The 20,443-nt window shown below is 46.6% G+C and overlaps 2 protein-coding genes across 2 annotated transcripts; both read right to left on the minus strand.

Annotated features, from left to right (window-relative positions):
* Positions 1-3,427: 3,427 nt before the first annotated feature.
* On the minus strand, positions 3,428-5,158 carry LOC119320920. The gene has a single exon (XM_037594824.1). The coding sequence runs from the start codon at positions 5,141-5,143 to the stop codon at positions 3,428-3,430; it is 1,716 nt and encodes a 571-aa protein (XP_037450721.1). The 5' UTR covers positions 5,144-5,158.
* A 6,811-nt stretch (positions 5,159-11,969) lies between these two features.
* LOC119322400 (spliceosome-associated protein 130 A-like) lies at positions 11,970-17,379 on the minus strand. Its single transcript, XM_037595899.1, has 3 exons — positions 14,208-17,379; positions 13,226-13,717; positions 11,970-12,549 (listed from the first exon to the last, which is right to left on the minus strand). The coding sequence occupies exons 1-3, from the start codon at positions 17,259-17,261 to the stop codon at positions 12,412-12,414; spliced, it is 3,684 nt and encodes a 1,227-aa protein (XP_037451796.1). The 5' UTR covers positions 17,262-17,379; the 3' UTR covers positions 11,970-12,411.
* Between the last annotated feature and the right edge of the window lie 3,064 nt (positions 17,380-20,443).

Genomic DNA, 20,443 nt, shown 5'->3' on the forward strand with positions numbered 1-20,443 from the left:
TGGTTCAGTTCGGGGTGGGTGCGGGGCTGAGTAGTTTTGTAGTGTTAGCAGAATAAGCGTTTAGGTGTGCAGAATAAGGGTCTTAAGGGTGTTATCATAATAGACCCACCCTATATATATATATATATATATATATATATATATATATATATATATGGTAGATATATATATATATATATATATATATATATATATATATATATATATATATGGATTTGTTAGATATATGTATGATTTTTTTTGTGTGCTACTGTCAATGCTACTATGGTATTTGCTACTTGCTACTGTATCGATGGATGGTTGTATTGATGCTATTGCTACTGAAGATGTTGTTACATTGATTTTTATGGTAGAATGCTAATGTGATAATGGTGAATGGTAATGGTAGATGGAGAAAGTCAAAGAACCCAAAGCAAATTGGGACGGTGCTGCCCATACAATTTTTATGAATGCGTGCGTAGAGGAGGTTCGAGCAAATAACCGGAACGGTGGTTATTTGTCAGACATAGGACAAGCTAATTTGCATAAAAAGTTCAATGAACGCTCTGGAAGAAACTATTCGACCCGGCAAATGAAAAATAGGTGGGGTGTATGTAGAAGCGAGTACAACACATGGAAGACATTGATCCAGCAAGCATCTGGCTTAGGAAGAGATGAGCATACACACACTATTGCAGCTACAAATGAGTGGTGGGCATTGGAGATAAAGGTATTCTTGTTGTCATGCAATTTCTTAAATAATGAGTCATGTTGCTTCAGTTTTGATATTAACCTGTGGTGCTATATGATTATAGGCACATCCAGAAGCTGCCAAGTTTCGCTATGCTCCACTAGCGGAGGAGGAAAAAATGTCAGAGGTTTTCGATACTACTTGTGTCACAAATGAGCATGCGAGGGTGCCAACTCCCTCGTATCAAGGTGATCCCTCTCGAATCAGTTTGGAGGATGAGTCAGGGTGTGATAGTCATGAAGGCCAAGTTACCCCTGTTCAAAATCGAGCCAAGGGTGGAACGAAGAGGGCGTGTCCTTATTCGCCAAGTCCAAAGATGAATGACAAGTGGGCAAGTGAGAATGCTAAAAATGAGGCTTTTGTACGCATGGTGGACATCTTTGGTGCAAGAGACAAGAGGGATGCAGAGGAGATTGCAAGGGAGAAGAGGATGCAGAGGAGAGGGCAAGGGAGAAGAGGGATGAAGAGGAAAGGGCAAGGGAGAGGAGGAAAGCAGAGAAGAGGGATGTAGAGGAGAATGTGAATCCAACAAGACAAGAGATTAAACAAATGATGGCCATGATGGAAGCGGATGGTGCAAAACCAGGAAGTGATGAGCATTTCTATGCTACATTTCTTTTCATGGAAAAGAAATATCGTGATGTTTTCTCCACTTTCACGGCTCATGAACCTCTTGGAAGGCTTGGATGGATAAAGAGGATGTGGGAGCTCAATAATAAGTAGAACATCTATGTTTTAATTGCTTTCTACTAGTCTATTTACTTGTAATGTTGTGAGCTAAGCTACTTGCTTTGGAGGTGTACTTTTGTTGATGGTATATATGTTGTAATGGTATATATGTTGTAAATTTCTAATTTCTTTTGTTGATGTTATACTGTAGATAAATATTATCTTGTCGATTCCGGATATCCAAACAGGGTTGGATATCTATCTCCATACAAAGGGCAACGATACCATGTACCAGATTTCCAACAACACCCACCAGTTGGGAGATATGAGACATTCAACCATCGACATTCTTCTTTGCGAAATGTCATCGAAAGAACATTTGGTGTTCTCAAGATGAAATGGCGAATTCTTGGAGTTGGAGGCATACCTCGATACAAACCGAAGACCACAAAGATGATTGTCACTGCATGCATGTGTCTCCACAATTGGATTCGTGATAGCAAGTTACGTGATGAGCATTTTGACAAGTTCGATAATGATGCATATGTGCAACCTCCATTGCCGTTTACAGGTGCCAACGCTCTACCACCAGAAGATGATGGTACCACGAACGCAATATGCGAGGCGATTGCTATTAGTCTCGTACCTTGAGAATATCCATTTTTTTAGTTCATCCACTTTTGTAATGAACAAATCTTTAAATCCATTCTAAATGTAATATTTAGCACTTTTTATGACATTCATAAATCACTTTCGTACTCGTATTCAACCAGATACTGTTAGAAACAACAAGGTGTTAATAAATTCATCAAACAATTTGGGTCGCGCTAACTGCCACACGTGTGGCAGGAAGGGAGACGCACCACACATCTCTAATGTAAACAGATTGCAACGTCATCGCATGCATGCATGCAGGAATCATTTTGGATTTTTAGTTTTTAAAATGTTTTATCTCTTAAACGAAAAATCCGATTAAAAATCCGTTTTCACCATTAAATCCCTCGCGATGAGATCTTCGAAACTAGATCCCATGTTGATATGTTTTGATGAAAAAAAATTTGGATTAAAAGTTGTCATGTCTATTGCATATAAATTGCCATGTTGTTTACACTGAAGTTGTCATGATATGTTTCAGCTATTTTCTTCTACATTTAAAAATAAATTTTGACATCTATAAAACGGGGAATTAAGAAACTAGACTTACCATGAACCATAAACTAAAATTGCCATGATACATGCACGTAAAATTGCCATGGTTCATACAAAAAATAATTTTCATGGTCAAAGTACTGGAGTTGTCATCATCAAAATACTAAAATTGCCATGATCTACAAACTAAAATTGCCACATGGCAACTTTAGTTTAAGCCCTATGGCAACTGCAGTGTAAACATTGTGGCAACTTCTGGCAAAAAAAATCTTCGAAACATATCAACATGGGGTCTAGTTTTGAAGATCTCGTCGAGACGGATTTAATGGTGAAAACGGATTTTTAGTTCGCTTTTTTATTTAGGAGATACAAAAATTTTAAGCCGAAAACCAAAAAAAAATTATGCTGATGTCATCTATTCATACGTGGCAAAATGAGTGGTGATGGAGGCGTGTGGGCGATGTGCAAACGCCCACACGTGTGGGCGTTAACATTTCCGAACAATTTTTGTCTAAGGGTACTACAGACATATCAGCATACAACTCTTTTCAAAATCTCAACCTACAATCCGAAAAAAGAACTCGGCAACAGATTCTGGGAGAAGCAGATTCTGGGAGAATTTTCCAAAATCTTGATTCTGCAGAATCCTGTGTGAAAAGAACTGGGCCTAAGTCTCGGCCAATTGGGACCAAGCCACGTAAAACCGTCCGTGAGTCTAGCAGCTCCTGTGTTTACCCAAAAATGCTAGACATACAAAGATTTGTAAAAGCCTGTAAACTGTTTTCATCTAACAATCAATCACAAACCTGGACGGCCAATGAAGACTAACCCATCCTGTAAAAGCCAGTAAACTGTTTGTCCGTATAGCATTGCCGGGGTTTACCGGTGTTGACTCGGCTCCTGCGGCCGCTGCTCAGCCGCGCAAGCACCGTCGGACGACTCCTGGACGGCCACGGCATCCCTGAACTTGGCGTAGATGTCTCCCTTGTAAAAGCTCCACGTCCTCCACACCAGCACCAGCGACACGAGCGCGCCGCCCACGGTGACGGCCGTTACGATGAGGAACGACTCCCTGAAGCAACGCACGCCCATGCACGTCCTGCTCTCGCCGTCCCCTCGCTGCCTCGCCGCCTCCGCGTCGTAGAGCCGCCCGGCGACGCACACGTTGAGCACGTAGGCGCCCACGGGGCTGGCGGCGGCGCCCAGGTTGTAGAGCGTGGCGTAGTACCTTAGCCCGAACAGCTCGGAGATGATGGCGTAGATGAGCGGCCACTGCGCGCCGAAGCAGAAGCCGACGATGATGGAGGCGGCGTAGAGCGACCGCGGCACGGCGAGGGCGATGAGTAGGTGGCCGGCGCAGGAGAGGAGGAGCACCAGCGTGAGCGCGAGCGGCCGCGGGACGCCGTGCCGCGCCAGCAGGGCCTCGGACGCGAACCCGGCCGTGACCCGTCCGGCGTAGTTCCAGACGCTGACGAGGGAGACCAAGGTGCCGATGCTCTGTGCCGGGTACCCCAGCGACTGCCCGATCTGGCCTATGTTGTCGATCGCCGTCAGCGTCCCGCCCACGCCGCAGATGGTGGCCAGGAACAGCACCAGCATGTCCACGCTCACTAGCGCCTGAGGGATGGAGTAGTCCTCCCCGTGCGCCGGCGGGTTGAACATGTGCTTCAAGCAAGAGCCGAGGCAAGAAGAAGACGACGGCGACGTCGGTGGCGGATGCTCTGCCACTTGCACGACTTCAACGGTTGGCTTCTCGGCGGTCACCCATGCCGATGTCGATGTCGGGGGCTCCGGCGGAGGCTCTTGCTGGGGCTCTCTTTTCTTGAGCCAGTAGTAGTAGTAGTAGTACTCCTGCCGGACGACGACGGAGAGCAGGGGAAGGATGAGGAGAATGAGCAGCGCGGTGGCCGACGCGGCGTAGGCAGCGTGCGAGAAGCTGCTCTGCTTCTGGACGACGATCATCACGAGTATGTAGGAGGCGAGGGCGACGGAGATGTAGAGGAAGCAGAAGAAAGCGCCGTCGTCGTTTCGTCTGGCCGGCGGCGGCTTCACGCGAACGACGGGGAGGAAGACGACGGATACGGCTGCGGGGAGCCAGGCGATGAGCAGCAGGATGGACTTGGAGTCATCCCCGCCGTAGATGGCGAGGTAGAGCTGCGTGAGGATGGCGCCGCTGAGGCCGACGTAGCCTTTGAGCAGGCCCAGCACGACCCCGCGGCCGCTCCCCGGAAAGCTCTTGACGCAGGTGATGAGCGCGCCGGTGCCGGCGAAGGACTGCGAGTTGGCCCCAGCGCAGACGTAGGCGCACATGAGCCAGAGCGGCGGGCGCGCGGTCCGGCCGGCGACGGCGAGGTAGAGCATGAGGTAGCCGGCGAGGTTCATGGCCGCGCCGACGGCGAGCACGGCCGAGGGCGGCGCGACCTCGTTGAGGAGGCCGGCGACGACGCCGACGTTGCTGCCGAGGTCCTTGAAGAAGGCGAGCGTGTTGAGCGTGCGCTGGTCGTAGCCCAGCGACGACTTGAGCGCCGTGGAGTAGATGCCGAAGGCGTAGGTCGCCCCCGACGCGGACAGGATGAGCAGGCACGCGAGCGCCATGAACCACCGCCCCGCCACCACCTGCCGGGCGAACCGCAGTGTCACCACCTCCGACTCCGACACGTCCGCGCCGCCGCCGGACTCCATAACCATAGTTAATATTGGCGCCAAGAAGATCCTCCTCCGCACGTACGGTCGCAGTAGAGTTGGTGCGTATGATTCACATGAAATGTGTTGGTTGGCTTGGTTATGATGATTCGATGATTGATACGTACTACTGGTAGTTTGATTGGCCAGATTAATGAAATTTGAACGTGCTGTACTACCAGTATGATACTGCGATCTTCGAGCAATAATCAACTTCTAAGGAATAATCTTCTCTTTGTGGGAGGCCGGCAACAGACTGCACCCATGATTTTCTTCTCATTCATAAACCCTTGTGGATGAGACGAAGGGATGAAAGGTATGGTTCACAATAAAACAGTGTAACTCGAGACTACGACTCGCGGATTACACTGGTACTAGCTAGTGGTATCCATACCAAATGCGTTCACATGTCTGATAATCTTCTATCCATGATGTAAGTAAAGAGAGGCAAACATGGTACAAAAACGGAAATCTCATTTGCAGATCGCCCTCAAAAGGCGATCCGGCCGGCGAGGGGCTCAGACGATAGATGGTCAGCAAGAACCATCCGAAAAGCTGACAACATTTATTTATTTAGTTCAGTAAAACTGAAGCACTTCTCAGCCCTCTCACGCCCTTATAACAGTTTCGCGTCCCGGCCGGTCGTTTCTGGCAGCTAGCTCATGATGATTAGCAAACAGGGCACCTCCGTTTCTTCACTGAGTGGACCAAATCAAGTGCCATGCCGCATGCGTACAAGTTTCAGGTAAGAGTATATATCTGGCATCTACTTCTACTTGCAGTAATCGCGGGTGCTGGTCCAGCTAGGCTAGCTAACCTTTTTTTTCTTTTTGCCACATATCTTCATGGACTCCAAGGCCTTCCTGCATATTTCAGTTCAGTTCCAACTCTAATAAGTAAGTATGGTGTCTACAGGGCAGGCTGTTGTAACTGAAAGATCACCGCGACAAGGAGTTGTCCAAGAAACATCATTGACCATCCATGGTTACCACAGTAAGTATTGTTAAAATTAATTAACATAGTAATTAAGGGATTAATCCCTGCTTGTATTAATCGTTGGAGGTTACTTCTCCAACCGTTGCGTCGGTTCTGTCTGAACCGACACCCCTTTTGTAAACGATTGTTCCAGTGCTATATATAGCACTTCATCTAATGCAAAGAGATAGTTCGATCATTTGTTCTGTCCATCTCGAACACGTTATCACGCACTCTGCTCTCGATTAGAGAAATAGGCCACAGCGGAAGAACGGCGGCGGATGCGGCACCAAGGCGCTGCGAGACGGCCGGCCCTTCGCAGTGACGCTCCCTCCGGCCTGCGCGTGGTGCACGGCGCCCCTCGGCCCCAGAGGCTGAGGCGGCGAGCCAGGATCCGATGTTCGGCTCCTGCGCCTACGCACGCATCCGTGGTTCTCGGCGGCTACCGGCCACAGCCCCCACGCCATGGCGGCGCACGACGCATCTCCACGCCCTATGGCCGCTCACGGCACGGCGGTCGGCGAAGACGGCGGCAGCCAGCCCCCACCCAGGCGCGGCAAGTGTCTCGATCTGGTAAGGAACCAGATGCAAATGAGAAGAAAAGCACAAAATCCAGAGAGAAAGGTGATTCAATTCCAATTTCGTTCATGCACAAAGTAAGCACTAACCTCAGGGCGTCGTTTGAATGCCGTCCAAGGAAAACTAAGGCGGCGACCCATGGCCCGGACAGAGCTCCCTCGGCTAGCCTCCTAGCGCAGCGGCAGCATCCTTCGGCCCGGGCTGCTCCCAGCGCTGCACCTGGAGGCGGCCGCAGCGGCCAACGGCCGATGCCCTCAGGCGCGCGGCAGCGTGGTACACAACCTGGGCAGAGGCGACACCTTCTGCGCCCGACGCACCCCGGCGGGCAAAATAATCCTGTACGACCGGGTCGTACGTGCGACCCGGCCGCAAGGGGAGGCCGTCAGGTGGGTCATCCCCACGACGAGCTCTCTCACAAACGGGTCGTACAGGATTCGCCTCCCCCCGGCGGCGCCCTCCATCGGCCTAAATCCTCGGCGCAGAGCGACGAGCGCGCCACGTGGCCATCATCCGAGGCCCTCGGCCTCAGGGCGGCTCCCACGGAGCGATCAACCGCGACGCAGCGCGAGTAAAATGCATTGGAGGTCACTGGACTTATCGTGTATGCTCACTTTGGTCACTGTACTTAAGAATACAGTTAATACGGTCACTATATACCTGTTATGATGATTATACGGTCACTATCACATCGTATAGCTCCGTATTTCGTTTAGTTGACCAGTCAAACCGTCTGAATGGCGCCTTGTCAGCTCACTTTCTCTCTCTACCTAGACGGGGCTCACCTGTCAATGGGTAGAAGGAAGAAAGAAATGGAGGGAAAATAAAACAATGCGCAAGTGAGAGAATCGAACGACTAACCTAGTGCTGTGAGGTCAGCATGCTAGCGAGTTGAACCGAGGCTGCCTATTATATCGTGGTTGCATTCACGTGACAACTATGGTTGGTCGGCTGTTGACTGTACGTGCATATTTGTGTTTGTGTATATGTCTTGCGCACTTCAGTAGGAGATAATCTCGTCTTCTTCCCTGGTAAAAGAATGCGCCATATCTTTCGTTGTAGATGCTGGTGGTGTAATATAATGCAGCCTCCATTTTGAAAATATCCGATAATATAGTGCAGCTCATGTGCAACTGCGTACGTGTGTTCTTCCATGAAGTGTTCGGTTGGGCATCTGATCATCTATATTTTATTTTATTTTTGCGGGTGACCATCAGTATTTTTAGTTGTTCAGGCATCTGATCATCTGTAAAAAAAATTGTGGATAATCATCAGTATTTCTAGTTGCTCAAATTCCCACAATGGACTCTAGACGGGCTGTTGGATCTTGGATGTAACGATAGTACAGTGCTTAACAATTAATGGCTCCAGACCGGCCATGTGAACCTAACCAAGCTTACGGAGTACTTATTTGTACTTATATATGGTTATAAGTGCATGAACCAACCAGACTCAACGCCGGCCAGCAGCCAGGCTTCGTGCATGAACCAGCCAGGAGCGACACCGGAGAAGCCGTGCTGCAAGACAGAATACAGGAGGCCGTCGTGGGAAAGCTGTGCGGTAGCACATCTCGCAGGCGAAGTACTTAATGTCGCCGCAGGCCACGCGCGCCTCCATGCACCCTCGTGTAGCACCTACACGTTCTCGGTGCTGCGGGGGTGCATTCCGGCGGCCCGTCGACGGCGAAGTGCCGAGCAACATCATGGCGCTGCAACCCCGACAGCATCAGCACAAATTTATCGGCGTCTGAAAGCCGACTTCGGCAACTACAAGCGCTCCTCGGCCGCGTGTTAGTGCGTGCGCAGATAACCTGGCGTTGCTTTTATTTTATTTTTATTCCTTCTACAACTGACAGGTGGGTCCCATGTATCGGTGGAGAGAAACTAAGCTGACAAGGCGTCATTTGACCGGTCAACTAAACAAAATACAAAGCTATACGACGTGTCGGTGACCGTATAATCATCACACCACGTATATAATGACCGTATTGACTGTATTCTTAAGTACAGTGACCAAAGTGAGCGTACACAGTAAGTCCCGTGACCATCAATGCATTTTACTCACGCGGCGTGGAAGACCGTGGTGGCCCTGGCCGTCGAGCCAAAACGGCGATGAGGCGGTTACAGAATTTCTCCTGGTGGAAATCGCTCGGGAGGAAAGAGGTAGAACTTTATCTCTTCGCTAGTTTTGCAATTTAGCCCTTGTGGCTTACCTATTTACAGAATACCCCAAAACTTGTGTTTGTCATCATTTTGTGGCTATTCCGGGATGTTTCGGGATATTGCACCTTGGTCCAACTACTTGCTATTTATTAGCATTGGTAATGTTTAGGCCATATACCGATTGTCATTTAGCCCATTTTCTGTTGAGTTTAACATTCCAGAAAATATGTGGTTATTATATGTGGCATGTTCAATGTGTTTGCTTTTTAGCAATTCCTATGACATGTTCTATTAGTACAACGACATTGTTTTATGATTGAGATTAAGTTTTCTCGCACAACATTTGCGATTGAGAAAAATTCTTTTTCTCACAAAATAATCTCATTACTGTTGAGATTAATTCTCTCGCAAAATATTAATTCACTTTGCTTAATTATCTTGCAACTTGATACAACATCATCTCATTTAATTGAGGTCTATACAATTCAAGTTCTCACTTGAACATCAAGTTTACAACATCATTACTATTCATTACAATAGTAGTGTATTTCTGTTGAGTACGATGTATTCCGGAATGTATATATCTCCATGTTCGCTACGTGTTGAGATTAATACGTCTATTTGCAATTGAGATTTTCAATTTCTTATAAATACATATGCAAAATTCAAGGTGTCATCCTTAGTAATTTGAGATTCACACTAATGATTTCGAGCCACCTTCTTGAAATTTATTAATTTTGCAACATTAAGATGTATTTATATTACGCAATTTGTAATATAAATAAATTACCAGTTTTTCACCGGGAATGATATGTTCTATGTGTTTACCACATTGACATTCTTCATGAACATGTCACAGCGATCGAGATTGATTTCTCCGGCACAACAAACTTGTAAAATTTTGACAATAACATCTCCCTCATTATATTAGGAAAACACAAGGTGATGAGTTGGATCTACTGCTCATGTGTAGACTATCTTTATTACTGTGAGATCTGTATGATCTTCAATGTGTTTATGTTCCCACAATTGAGGTTGAGCATTTTCAAGTTATACACTTGAGTCAAATTTTTGCATTCTTATTACAAAACCATGATGGTTTTTAGTTTACTTCTTGTAAATTAATTATCTCTGGTTTGCCCCTATAAGTAATCGATGGCTAATAATTTGAGGCACTTGTCCTCAATGGCCACAACTTACTTAAGCGGGTCATGGACATCAAGATCAGTCTTGCATCCCATGGGATAGCGCATGCAATCCAAGCCACGCCAAATGCAGAGGACCTCAAGGGTAATGGTTTGAAACTCACTTCAAACCCTCAACCTGACACCATTAAGCTGTCACGAGACCCTATGAGCATGGAGAGCATGATGGTTGAATATGCATCAACCCACATGTTTGGAGACTGTACATTTAGTCCCTTAGTCTCTCCTTACACTAGTAGAAAAGGGGGCATCAGTCCCGGTTCGTAAGGGCCTTTAGTCCTGGTTCTTGAACCGGGACTAAAGGGTCGTGACTAATGCCTCCACCCTTTAGTCCTGGTTCTAACACGAACCGGGACAGATGGGCCTCCATGTGGCCACTGCGAGCAGTCCAGGCAAGGGGGCCTTTGGTCCCGGTTGGTGACATGAACCGGGACCAAAAGGCTTCCACGTGTCAGCAGATGAGGTTTTTCTTTTTTTTTAAAAAAAGTGGTTGGTTTAGGGGTTTTGGGGTTTAATTTTAGGTTGTTATTAGCTAGCTAATAGAGAGAAGTGCCCTCTCTTATACTGCTATGTTCATTTCACCCGCTGATATATAATAACTCATGCATGCTTGCATCATACATCATCATATATAATAACAAGTCCTACTAATCATGCATCATCATACAACTTCTAATCGTTATTAATAACAAGTCATACGATCATCATTTCCATAGCTAGTTCTTTGGTGATACTCCAATCCTTCAGGTCTCTCTTAACGGACTCCTCCCATGTCAAATTCGGTCTACCCAGCCCTCTCTTGACATTCTCTGCACGCTTTAGCCGTCCGCTATACACTGGAGCTTCTGGCGGCCTGCGCTGAATATGCCCAAACAATCTCAGACGATATTGGTCAAGCTTCTCTTCAATTGGTGCTACCCCAACTCTATCTCGTATATCATCATTCCGGACTCGATCCTTCCTCGTGTGGCCACACATCCATCTCAACATACGCATCTCTGCCACACCTAACTGTTGAACATGTCGCCTTTTAGTCGGCCAACACTCAGCGCCATACAACATTGTGGGTCGAATCGCCGTCGTGTAGAACTTGCCTTTTAGCTTTTGTGGCACTATTTATTGTATAAATGAAAAAATTCATCCTTATTGAAATGCGTGACGAAGGTGGGGTGGGCGTCATCTGGTTTTAAAGAAGGCTCCAGCGAGAAATGTCCCGCTACGACGGGAAACCGAGCTGTAAGAGGAGGGTCCGACGAGAAAACAAAATAAGGGTGCGTCGTGAGGTGAGGTTTCTGTATCGAGCCCTTATGTTAAAGATAACACATAACGGACAGCCCGTAGCAACACACGGACCTTCTGTTAGTCTTGTTTATTTTTTAACACGGCACAAATACAGATGCTCACGTACACAAGCTTATTTAATTGGTAAAAAGAATTATAAACCATGGAAATCAATCAAAGTCGGCAGTCGTTGGACCGAGCACCCTTAAGTCATTGGATCATGCTTCAGCAACCAGCGCACGCTTTCCGTTGCCTTCTCCCTCCACCCCTAGCACAAGCATTGTAGTCGACCCCGCGATTGATCCTTTCCCCGTTACTCCCCCTTTTGCAGCAGCAGCGCCCGAGAGCTTCCGCTCCCGCTAGCAAAAAGATGACGCGCTACCAGACATTGGCCTGTGTCACAGTTTAAAATTCTGTACATTTTTCGTTGTTTTAATCTCACAACTAAAGTAATAAAAATCATACACGAGGCATTTCATCATCAGTCAGTAAATTGCTAAGCAGAGCTAAGTTGTTAGTGAACTTAAGAGGAGCCGCACATTGAGCAGAAAACTTCATAAGCAAAGACAGATGTCCAAAACGAAACAGCAACAACTCTACTACCTCAGTAACTGTAAAGTTCTACGATGCATCAGGAAAGAAGCCACTGCATCGAACAAGTCAGTTACATCAGGCCAAATAACAGTTGTTCTAACAGGTACAAAAAGACTACTCTGGTACAGCCATTTAATTCTCTGTTCTCGCTTGAATCTACAAGGCAAACTGGGCCAGTGTCAACAACGTCAACGGTTATACAGATCCGATGATTATGAGTTGCGGGTCTTGTCCACTCCGTTGATTCATGAATTATGGAATGCTGTGTTGTGTCAAAAAAGACCGCCACACAACGGCTGTACTGGATGAGGAGATAAATATTTTACAGCGGTGAGGACTTTGACAGTCGCATTCCAACGGTCAGATTCATTCATGCTAGGCGATGACCCTAGATGATTTTGTTTCTGATGTCTTCCAGCTTCTTCAGGATTTCACCTGGAGTTCGGTCAAGCTCATCGGCAATCTTCCTCTGCATATCAGCTGGGAGGGCTGGATACTGCTCACAGAGATCACCATCAATCACATCCTGTAACAAACAAAGTACTTGAGCATCAAACCTTAAAACTAGATTTACACTTCAGTTCAAAAATGAAAGCATAAAGTGCATTAGTCAAGTAGATGTGCATAAAATGAAAGCATAAACTAGATTTACACTTCAGTTCAAAATGAAAGCATAGTGGCAACATGTTGATAAATGTTACTACCTCTGTAAACAAATATAAGATGGTTTAGGTCACTATACATTTTGTTTACAGAAGCAGTACATTAGTGGCCCTTGACCACTCTGATCTTAAATGACTCTGTTGGGTTTTCGTTTTGTAGTTCCTGCTAAACAATAATCTGTACTGCAATCAATGATTTATACTGTGGTTCTACAAGCAAACAGTATCACTTGCATATCAGTTGGGATACTACCAAATATGATTCGCCTGCTGAACGATTATACTCAGAATGCTCCAGTCACAATTCTGAACAATAAGTTTGTTCTCACATAATTTATGCAAACTTACAAACAAGATGGAGCTTAACACCTCACTTATCAAACCAAATGACTATGAACAGAATAGATGTGATGCCTATAATTTATGTTTTCATTTCTTTGCATGCCTATTCTTGAACGACCAACACCATAAACAAAACATAAATTACTATGAACAGGATAGATGTGATGGCATGATACAGTAAAAACATAAGTATTTTACCTTCACTGGGAAATATGCAGATCTGTAGGCCATGTGATCTCTTCCACATAATGGTGGATGCTCCTGGCGGAGATGCATCTCCAAATGAGAGAAGAAGTCAACATCTTCCCTGGAGGTGAATGCAAGCAGTGCTCCAACACTACCCATCACAGTCCCATAAATAAGACATTCACCTCCGCCAGGTATCAAAGAAGCCTTCTGCAAACATGTCACAACATCACCAACATGAAACTGCACAATCTCCTCCACTTTGTTTGGAGCACCATTTAACTTCCCTTGCTCCCATTTAATCTTGCCTCCAGTTGGGTCTTCCTCAATTTCATCTGAGAGATCCTGGGGAAGACGAGCAAAATATATGTTCCCAAACTTGTCGGCTCCTGCCATAGTGTCGAAATCTATGTGATTTGCTGCTGTAAGCCATCTAGGAACACTGTCATCAGCAAAGATATACAGCTGGTTTTCGTCCCGTCTGTACTTGCAATAATGAAACGACTGCATGGAATAGAGATGACACGACAAAAATAATTAGAGTACATGCCAGAAACTAATGCATGAGAAGTCTGGTAAATTATATAAAATGTCTATTTCATGAACTGAATCAGAACTGTCACAGATAATTAACAGCTAAGGAATATCTTAACCAAGAGTAGGATAACTGAAATCTTTGTTTTGAATCAAAAAAAACTAGCTATAATATAGCTCAAAAAACATTGTTCAATGAAACAGACAAAAAAAGGCCTATGAGAGATAGACGATGCATATCTATCAAGTTCAAAAGTATTCCAAGTAATCCATCCCTATCCTCTCTCTAACCCAGACATGAATCAATCCAATCTGTAAATGGTATATCATGAGCTTTTCCCTCACTATTAACATTATAATTAGGTCAATAGTTAAGATAAAAACCGTTTTATATTGTGCACAAGTGAAATCGGCGGCTTCTCTTCTTGGCTACACATATACATAGGCGATGAGAGCATACCTCTTGCATATCACCAACATAGATCCTATCACGGTAAGTATGAATAGACACTATTGTCCTTGGGAAAAGCTTGTTTTCACATTTTCTGAGCAACTTTCTCTTCCCCAGATCATATAACCTCAGCACTGAACCAACACCTGCAAGCAACCGACCCTGAAACTGGCACAAAGAAAGAGGCACTTCCTCCACTTGTGTTTTGTGAAGAAGTTCAAGCGACTTCCCTTCATTGACAAACTTGTATATGTGGATGAAACCAGAAGCAAGGCTCCTCTTTGGCCAGAACTGCAATCCCTTGGTAGTACCAACAGCCAGAAGAGTACCATGCTCCTTATCATGGAAATTCACAGTGCAAATACTGACAGCCGCCTCATTGTCCTGCAATTCCAGAAGACAAGTTGTGTCCGTGCTCCTCGGATCAAGAATTCTAATGCAGGAAACCCACTTTTCTGATTCTGCCTTTGGGTAACCATATTGTTCATCAGGAAGTGTGTTACTCTCCTCACCATCTTCTTGACCATCACCATTCTCCATTTGATCCCCATTACCATTTCCATTTTCTGCCGCACCAGCAGCCTCAAGGCACTCCTTCTTAGCAGCTTCTCGCTGTTCTGCGCTAAATGCACCCTTGTCACTCTCAATGACTGCAAGGTATTTCTTTTTTGGTAGTATCACAAATTTCCTCGGGGTGTAACGCAGAGGGATAGATGTCTCATTGAATGTCTCTCCCAGACGTTCGATGGTGAAAATACGCAGAGCGTCTCCAGCAACAGCAACAACACCTTCTGAGCACTGGTCAGAAGAGAACGACGCAGCAGACTCAAGTGTGTCGCATGAGAGTGGTGTCAAGAGGAAGTGACCTTGATGTATATAGCCAAGCCAGGGGCGGCTGGACAGGCAAAGCATTGCTTGTCGGTGGCTAACTATGCAGGGAAACAGCTTTGGAGGTCTCAGACCAAGGAATCGAGACCGTGTGTCTGATAGCTGACCAGTGACCATGTCAACATTGGTTCGGAAAAGGACACCATTCTGCAAACCAGCATTAAGGAAAAGGTTGGCTGGATAATCTGCACCATCCTCGCCACCAACTGATGCCTGTACTTCTAAGAACAAGAGAGATTCCGGAGCCGAGGACACACTTTGTACACTAAGAGGCTGCAAGCAGTCATCGGGGTCAAGGGAGAGTATCCTGATGGTGTTATCATAGGAGCCAACTGCGAGAAAACGGGACCTTTGCCTCCCTTCAGGAACGGGGGCAATGGCCAGGCACGCGACATCACCAGACATGTCCTGCTTCTCCACCTCCATGAGCTGACCTGTCATATCCATCTCAAAATAGATGAGCTCTCCACCACTGAGGGCAATTACCACCTGGAGCCGGTTTGATCCAACCTTGGTGATAGTTTTCTTCCCAGGCGTCCTCCACTCATTGACACGGCCATCCTCCCTGATATGCCTGATACCGTTCGGGTGGACCTGCATGAGAGAATCCTCACCAAGGAGCGAAACTGCTAGTGAGTGAGTGGTGTCCAGGAACTGGCTGTCGCTGACTTCTTCAATGGTCTCTCCAATTGAGAGCACAAGTGTGACATTAGCAAAGGACACAACAATGTAGGCGTCAAACATGTCATTGATATTCTTCTTGACAGTCCAAACAGCAATGGGCTCAGCAGGCAGCATTGATCGGGCCATCTCGCTGATGGCAAGGCCAGGCCTAAGGATGCGCAGCGTGGAGCGTGAGCCACGGCCACAAGCTGTGTACACCTGGGGTGTTTCCTCGTCGAATAAATTTGCAATACGCATGTCCATGATTGGCATGAGGCTCTCTATCTCATCAATCCGGACAAGGTTCTTGAGTGCCCTCGGCTGAAAGAACACTGGCTGGAACCCCTCCTCTGTCTCCATCAGTGTCGCAGAGGAGGACTCAACATCCACATCCCGGCCAATATCACGGAATTGGTAAAGTGCATGGTTGCCAAACTCAGAAGCAGCAAAGAGGAAGCCTGACCGCAGCACACAGATAGCAGATGCCACAGGTATGGTGTCAAAATATTTGATCCTGAGCTCACTAACAGTATCACCATGGTGGTCCAGGTCAACCTTGAAGATATCACCATACTCAGTCTGTAGTAAGAAGAAGAACAAGCTCTTCTGCCTGTGCGTGGCAGCAGCAACTATGAGGACGCCACGCTCAGCCGGGAGGTCAACACGGCGTGGAATGACAGCACGAACCTCCGGGTGGCCCTGATTCCGGTACAGGACAAAGTTGTCACAGCAAACAAGAAGCCCGCTAGGGCCATCAGCACCACCAGGCACTGTCACTAGCATATTAGCACCATTGTCAACCGGCTCGGAGACCTTGCGGGAAACATGATTGAGCCCCAGGTCGAGCTCGTAGAAGGTGAGGAGCTTCTGCGCGTGGCTAGCAGCCTGCCCTGTGGGGTCACGGTCAGAGTCACCGTACTCGAGCTCGATGGCACCAAAGACAGGGTTGTCAAATCCGCAGTCGAGGGCCGTGAGGGCGAAGGTGAGCGTGTGGGACTTGTGCGCCTCTAGCGGGGAGGAGATGGTGAGGCGGGCGGAGGCGTCGCGGTTGAGGACGTAGACGAGCTTCTGCTTCTCGAGGGCGGCGATGCAGAGCGCCCGGCCCTTGGGGTCGACGGAGAGGAGCTGGCCGGGCACGATGCGGCGGCAGCCGGACTTGCCGAAGGTCTCCTGGTGGACCTTGTCGAAGCGGTTGCGGTCGGGGGAGTACTCGAGGATGACGAGGCGGCCGGAGTCGGAGCCGACGACGAGGTAGTCCTTGGTGGCCCCCGTGAGGCGGAACTGGGCGAGCGAGCGGATGGCGCCGAAGACGTCGACGGAGAGGAGCGTGCGGAGGCGGCCCGTCTCCGGGTCCGGGCGGAGGAGATCGAGCGTGCCGCCGCGGGCGACGGCGATCTCCTGCGTGGAGGAGCCCGCGGCGTTCGACTTCTTCGAGTCGCGGCCGCTGAAGCTGCCGATGACGGCGCACACGGCGCCCGTCGCCCGCTGCAGCGTCAGGCTGTAGAGGTACATGGCGCCTCCTCCTCCTCCTCCTCCGGCGGCGGCGGCGGCGGCGAGAGAAGGGGCGAGAGATCTAGGGTTTTAGGAGTGGCGGTGAGCGGGCCGGGGTGGGAGAAAGAGTTCTGTATAGCATTTGGATGCCACCGGATTCGAGGGGATATCTGGAGCGTTGGATTGGATTTGACGCGCAAGATCTCACCGCGGGTTTAGGCTGCTCCCTCCTGTACCCTTTGCAATCCGCACCCCGAGTTATCTTTTATTAACAGGATTCCTATGTTGGGCTTCGATTTATGCTCAAGCTAGTACCGGATTTTGCTTGCCCGTGAGTTGGTTAACATTGAGTCATTGACTACCCTTCAAAAAACAAACATTTGAGTCATTGACTATGAAAATGAAGAAGAGTTGCCATAAGAGCGTTGGAATTGCAAAAGTTGGCAATCATTCAAAAAGAACCAAAGTTTTGGCCATAACCAAAAAATTGAAAGGGTGGACTTTGCCGAAAATCCAAACATCCCCGTAAAACACATAAATTGCCTAAGAGCATCTACAGCCGGGCACCCGAAAGCCCCCTCAAACGCCCGGGCGAACGGACTGGTCAGTGACCGGTAAAAAGACACCAACCCAGACAAGCGTCCGATGACCCATAAGTATAGTGGATCAATCGTATTCCTTTCAATAATTAAGAGTGTTGAACCCTACGTGCAGCGGAAGGAATCAATAAGCAGTTTTCAGCAATGTATTATCTGCAAGTATTGTAAAGTAGTTGTAACAGATAGTTTGGTAGCAAGATAATTCGTAGCAAGTGACAAGTGGCAATAGTAACAAAGTGCGGCAAGGTGACCCCAAACCTTTTATTGCAAATGACAAACCGGAAGTTTCTTATAGTGAGCAAAACATTTCTCCAGGACACATGCAAATCTTGTCTAGTTAACTTCGTCATGATTCATTGACTCACGCACTGCTTTGATAAGTTGGTATGTGGGCGGACTGGTGCTAAGGTGATATTCTTACTTGAACAAACAACCTACTTATGATTAACCCATCTTGCAAGCATCCGTAACTACGAAAGAAGAATTAACATAAATCTAACCATAACATGAAACATATGGATCCAAATAACCCCTTACGGAATAGCGCATAAACTAGGATTTAAACTTTTGTCACTCTCGCAACCCAGCATCTACTTACTAATCCCACAATGCCTTCCCCTAGGCCCAAACATGGTGATGTGTCATTTAGATGACGTTCACACGACACCACTAGAGAAAGAACAACATAACACATCATTATAACATTGAACGAAAACCAACTTCACATGATTACCTATAACAAGATTGCTCTCATGTCCTCAAGAACAAACGGAACTACTCACAAATCATATCCATGTTCATGATCAGAGGAGATAAATATATGATTGACAATCTGAACATATGATCTTCAATCAAATAAATCAACTAGCATCAACTACAAGATGTAATCAACACTACTCCACATGTATCACTCTGAGGTCTTGAGATAAAGATTGAATACAATAGATGAACTAGGGTTTGGAGATGAGATGGTGCTGGTGAAGATGTTGATGGAGATGAGTCCTCCCACGATAAGAGGACGTTGGTGATGACAACGATTTTGATTTCGCCCACTCGAAGGGAAGTATCCCCAGCGGAATCGCTCTACCGGAGAGCAAAAGTGTCCAGCCCAATTTTCACCTCGAGATGGCGACACATCGCCTCGAAAGTCTTCTCCTCATTTTTTCTAAGGCAATTGACTTCATATAGCAGAAGATGGGCCACAAAGGCCTGCTATGGGACCCACAAACTCAAGTGGCGAGCCTCGGGGAGGCGCCACCTAAGCTTGTGGCTCCCTAGTAAGTCCTTTCGGTAGATTTTGCTTCTAGTGTTTTTTATATATTCCAAAATAAATCTTCATAAATTTCCAGGTCATTTGGAGCTCGGAGAATAGCTATCTCTGATGTACCTCTTTTCAGGTCAAGAAATCCAGCTGTCGGCAATCTCGCTAGAACTTGCAAATTAAGAGAGAAAAGACATTAGAATTACGTGAAAAGGTGAAATATAACTTTAAAATAATCAAAATAGTTGTAGGAAAATATGATGCAAAATGGACATATCAACTCCCCCAAGCTTATACCTTGTTTGTCCTGAAGCGAGTACCGAACTCGATAATCATGACCACGAGTTTATAGACAGAGTTGTCGATAAAACAAAATATGGACATAGTAGCATCATGATCATTATTGTAACAACAACTTTCAATCATAAAGCTTCTCATGAACAAGTAACAATTCATTCACATGATAAAGTATAGACAGTAAACTTTCTTGGAAACTAACAAACTATGTTCTTAGTCATCGAAACAATTGCAATTCATCGTATTTCATGAAGGGTCTATGTAAGAGCTTTTGGTTTAGCAAACTTCACATACTCAACTAGTGTGTGTATGCCTGGATTTTTCCTTACCACATGATGCTTGTCAAGTGAAGAATAATTGTCACATCCCTAGTTGCTGGTAGTGCTCTAGGCTAGCTCATGTGTGCATCATGTTTAAATTCTGAAAATTTGAACTGAGGAATTCAGAAGCCTCAAAACTTAAATAAAAGAGGGGCAAGAAACCCTAAAATTGCAATCAGTAAATCCAAAATGCCTAGAAATAGCTCTGACAATTTTGGCAAGAGTTATAGATCAAACCAAAATTTTGGGACATTTCTAAGGAATTATTGGGCTCTGATTTTAAATCAATATTTTATTTGAATTTGGAGTTATATTCATAATATATAATGAATATATTTTCAAATGACCTGAGATATTTTTATTATGTGTGGAGAAGTCCATTAGGTGACTTAAAAATATCCAGGGAAGTTTAGGCACTGTTTTCAAATTCTGTTTGAATTAAAATTCAGTGCCAATTAAATAAAACAGAACAAAAATAGAAAACAGTAAATAAAAAAAGAGAGAGAGAGAGAGAGAGAAGCCCAGCTTACCTGGCGCCACGAACCGGCCCAGCTTTGCCCCCCCCCCCATCGCTGGCCCAGCTGGTGGCCCAGCCCACCACCGCAAACCCCCTCGCCGCTTGTCGTCTTCCTCTGCCAGTAGGCAGAGGCGAGGCGTGGCGCGCGCCCGAGAGCCCCGACGCCACCTCCTGCTTCGCGGCCCTCCTAGCGACCCCACGACGCCGCC

This window comes from Triticum dicoccoides, chromosome 6B (genome assembly GCF_002162155.2).
Source record: "Triticum dicoccoides isolate Atlit2015 ecotype Zavitan chromosome 6B, WEW_v2.0, whole genome shotgun sequence".
In the NCBI taxonomy this organism is placed as follows: Eukaryota; Viridiplantae; Streptophyta; class Magnoliopsida; order Poales; family Poaceae; genus Triticum; species Triticum dicoccoides.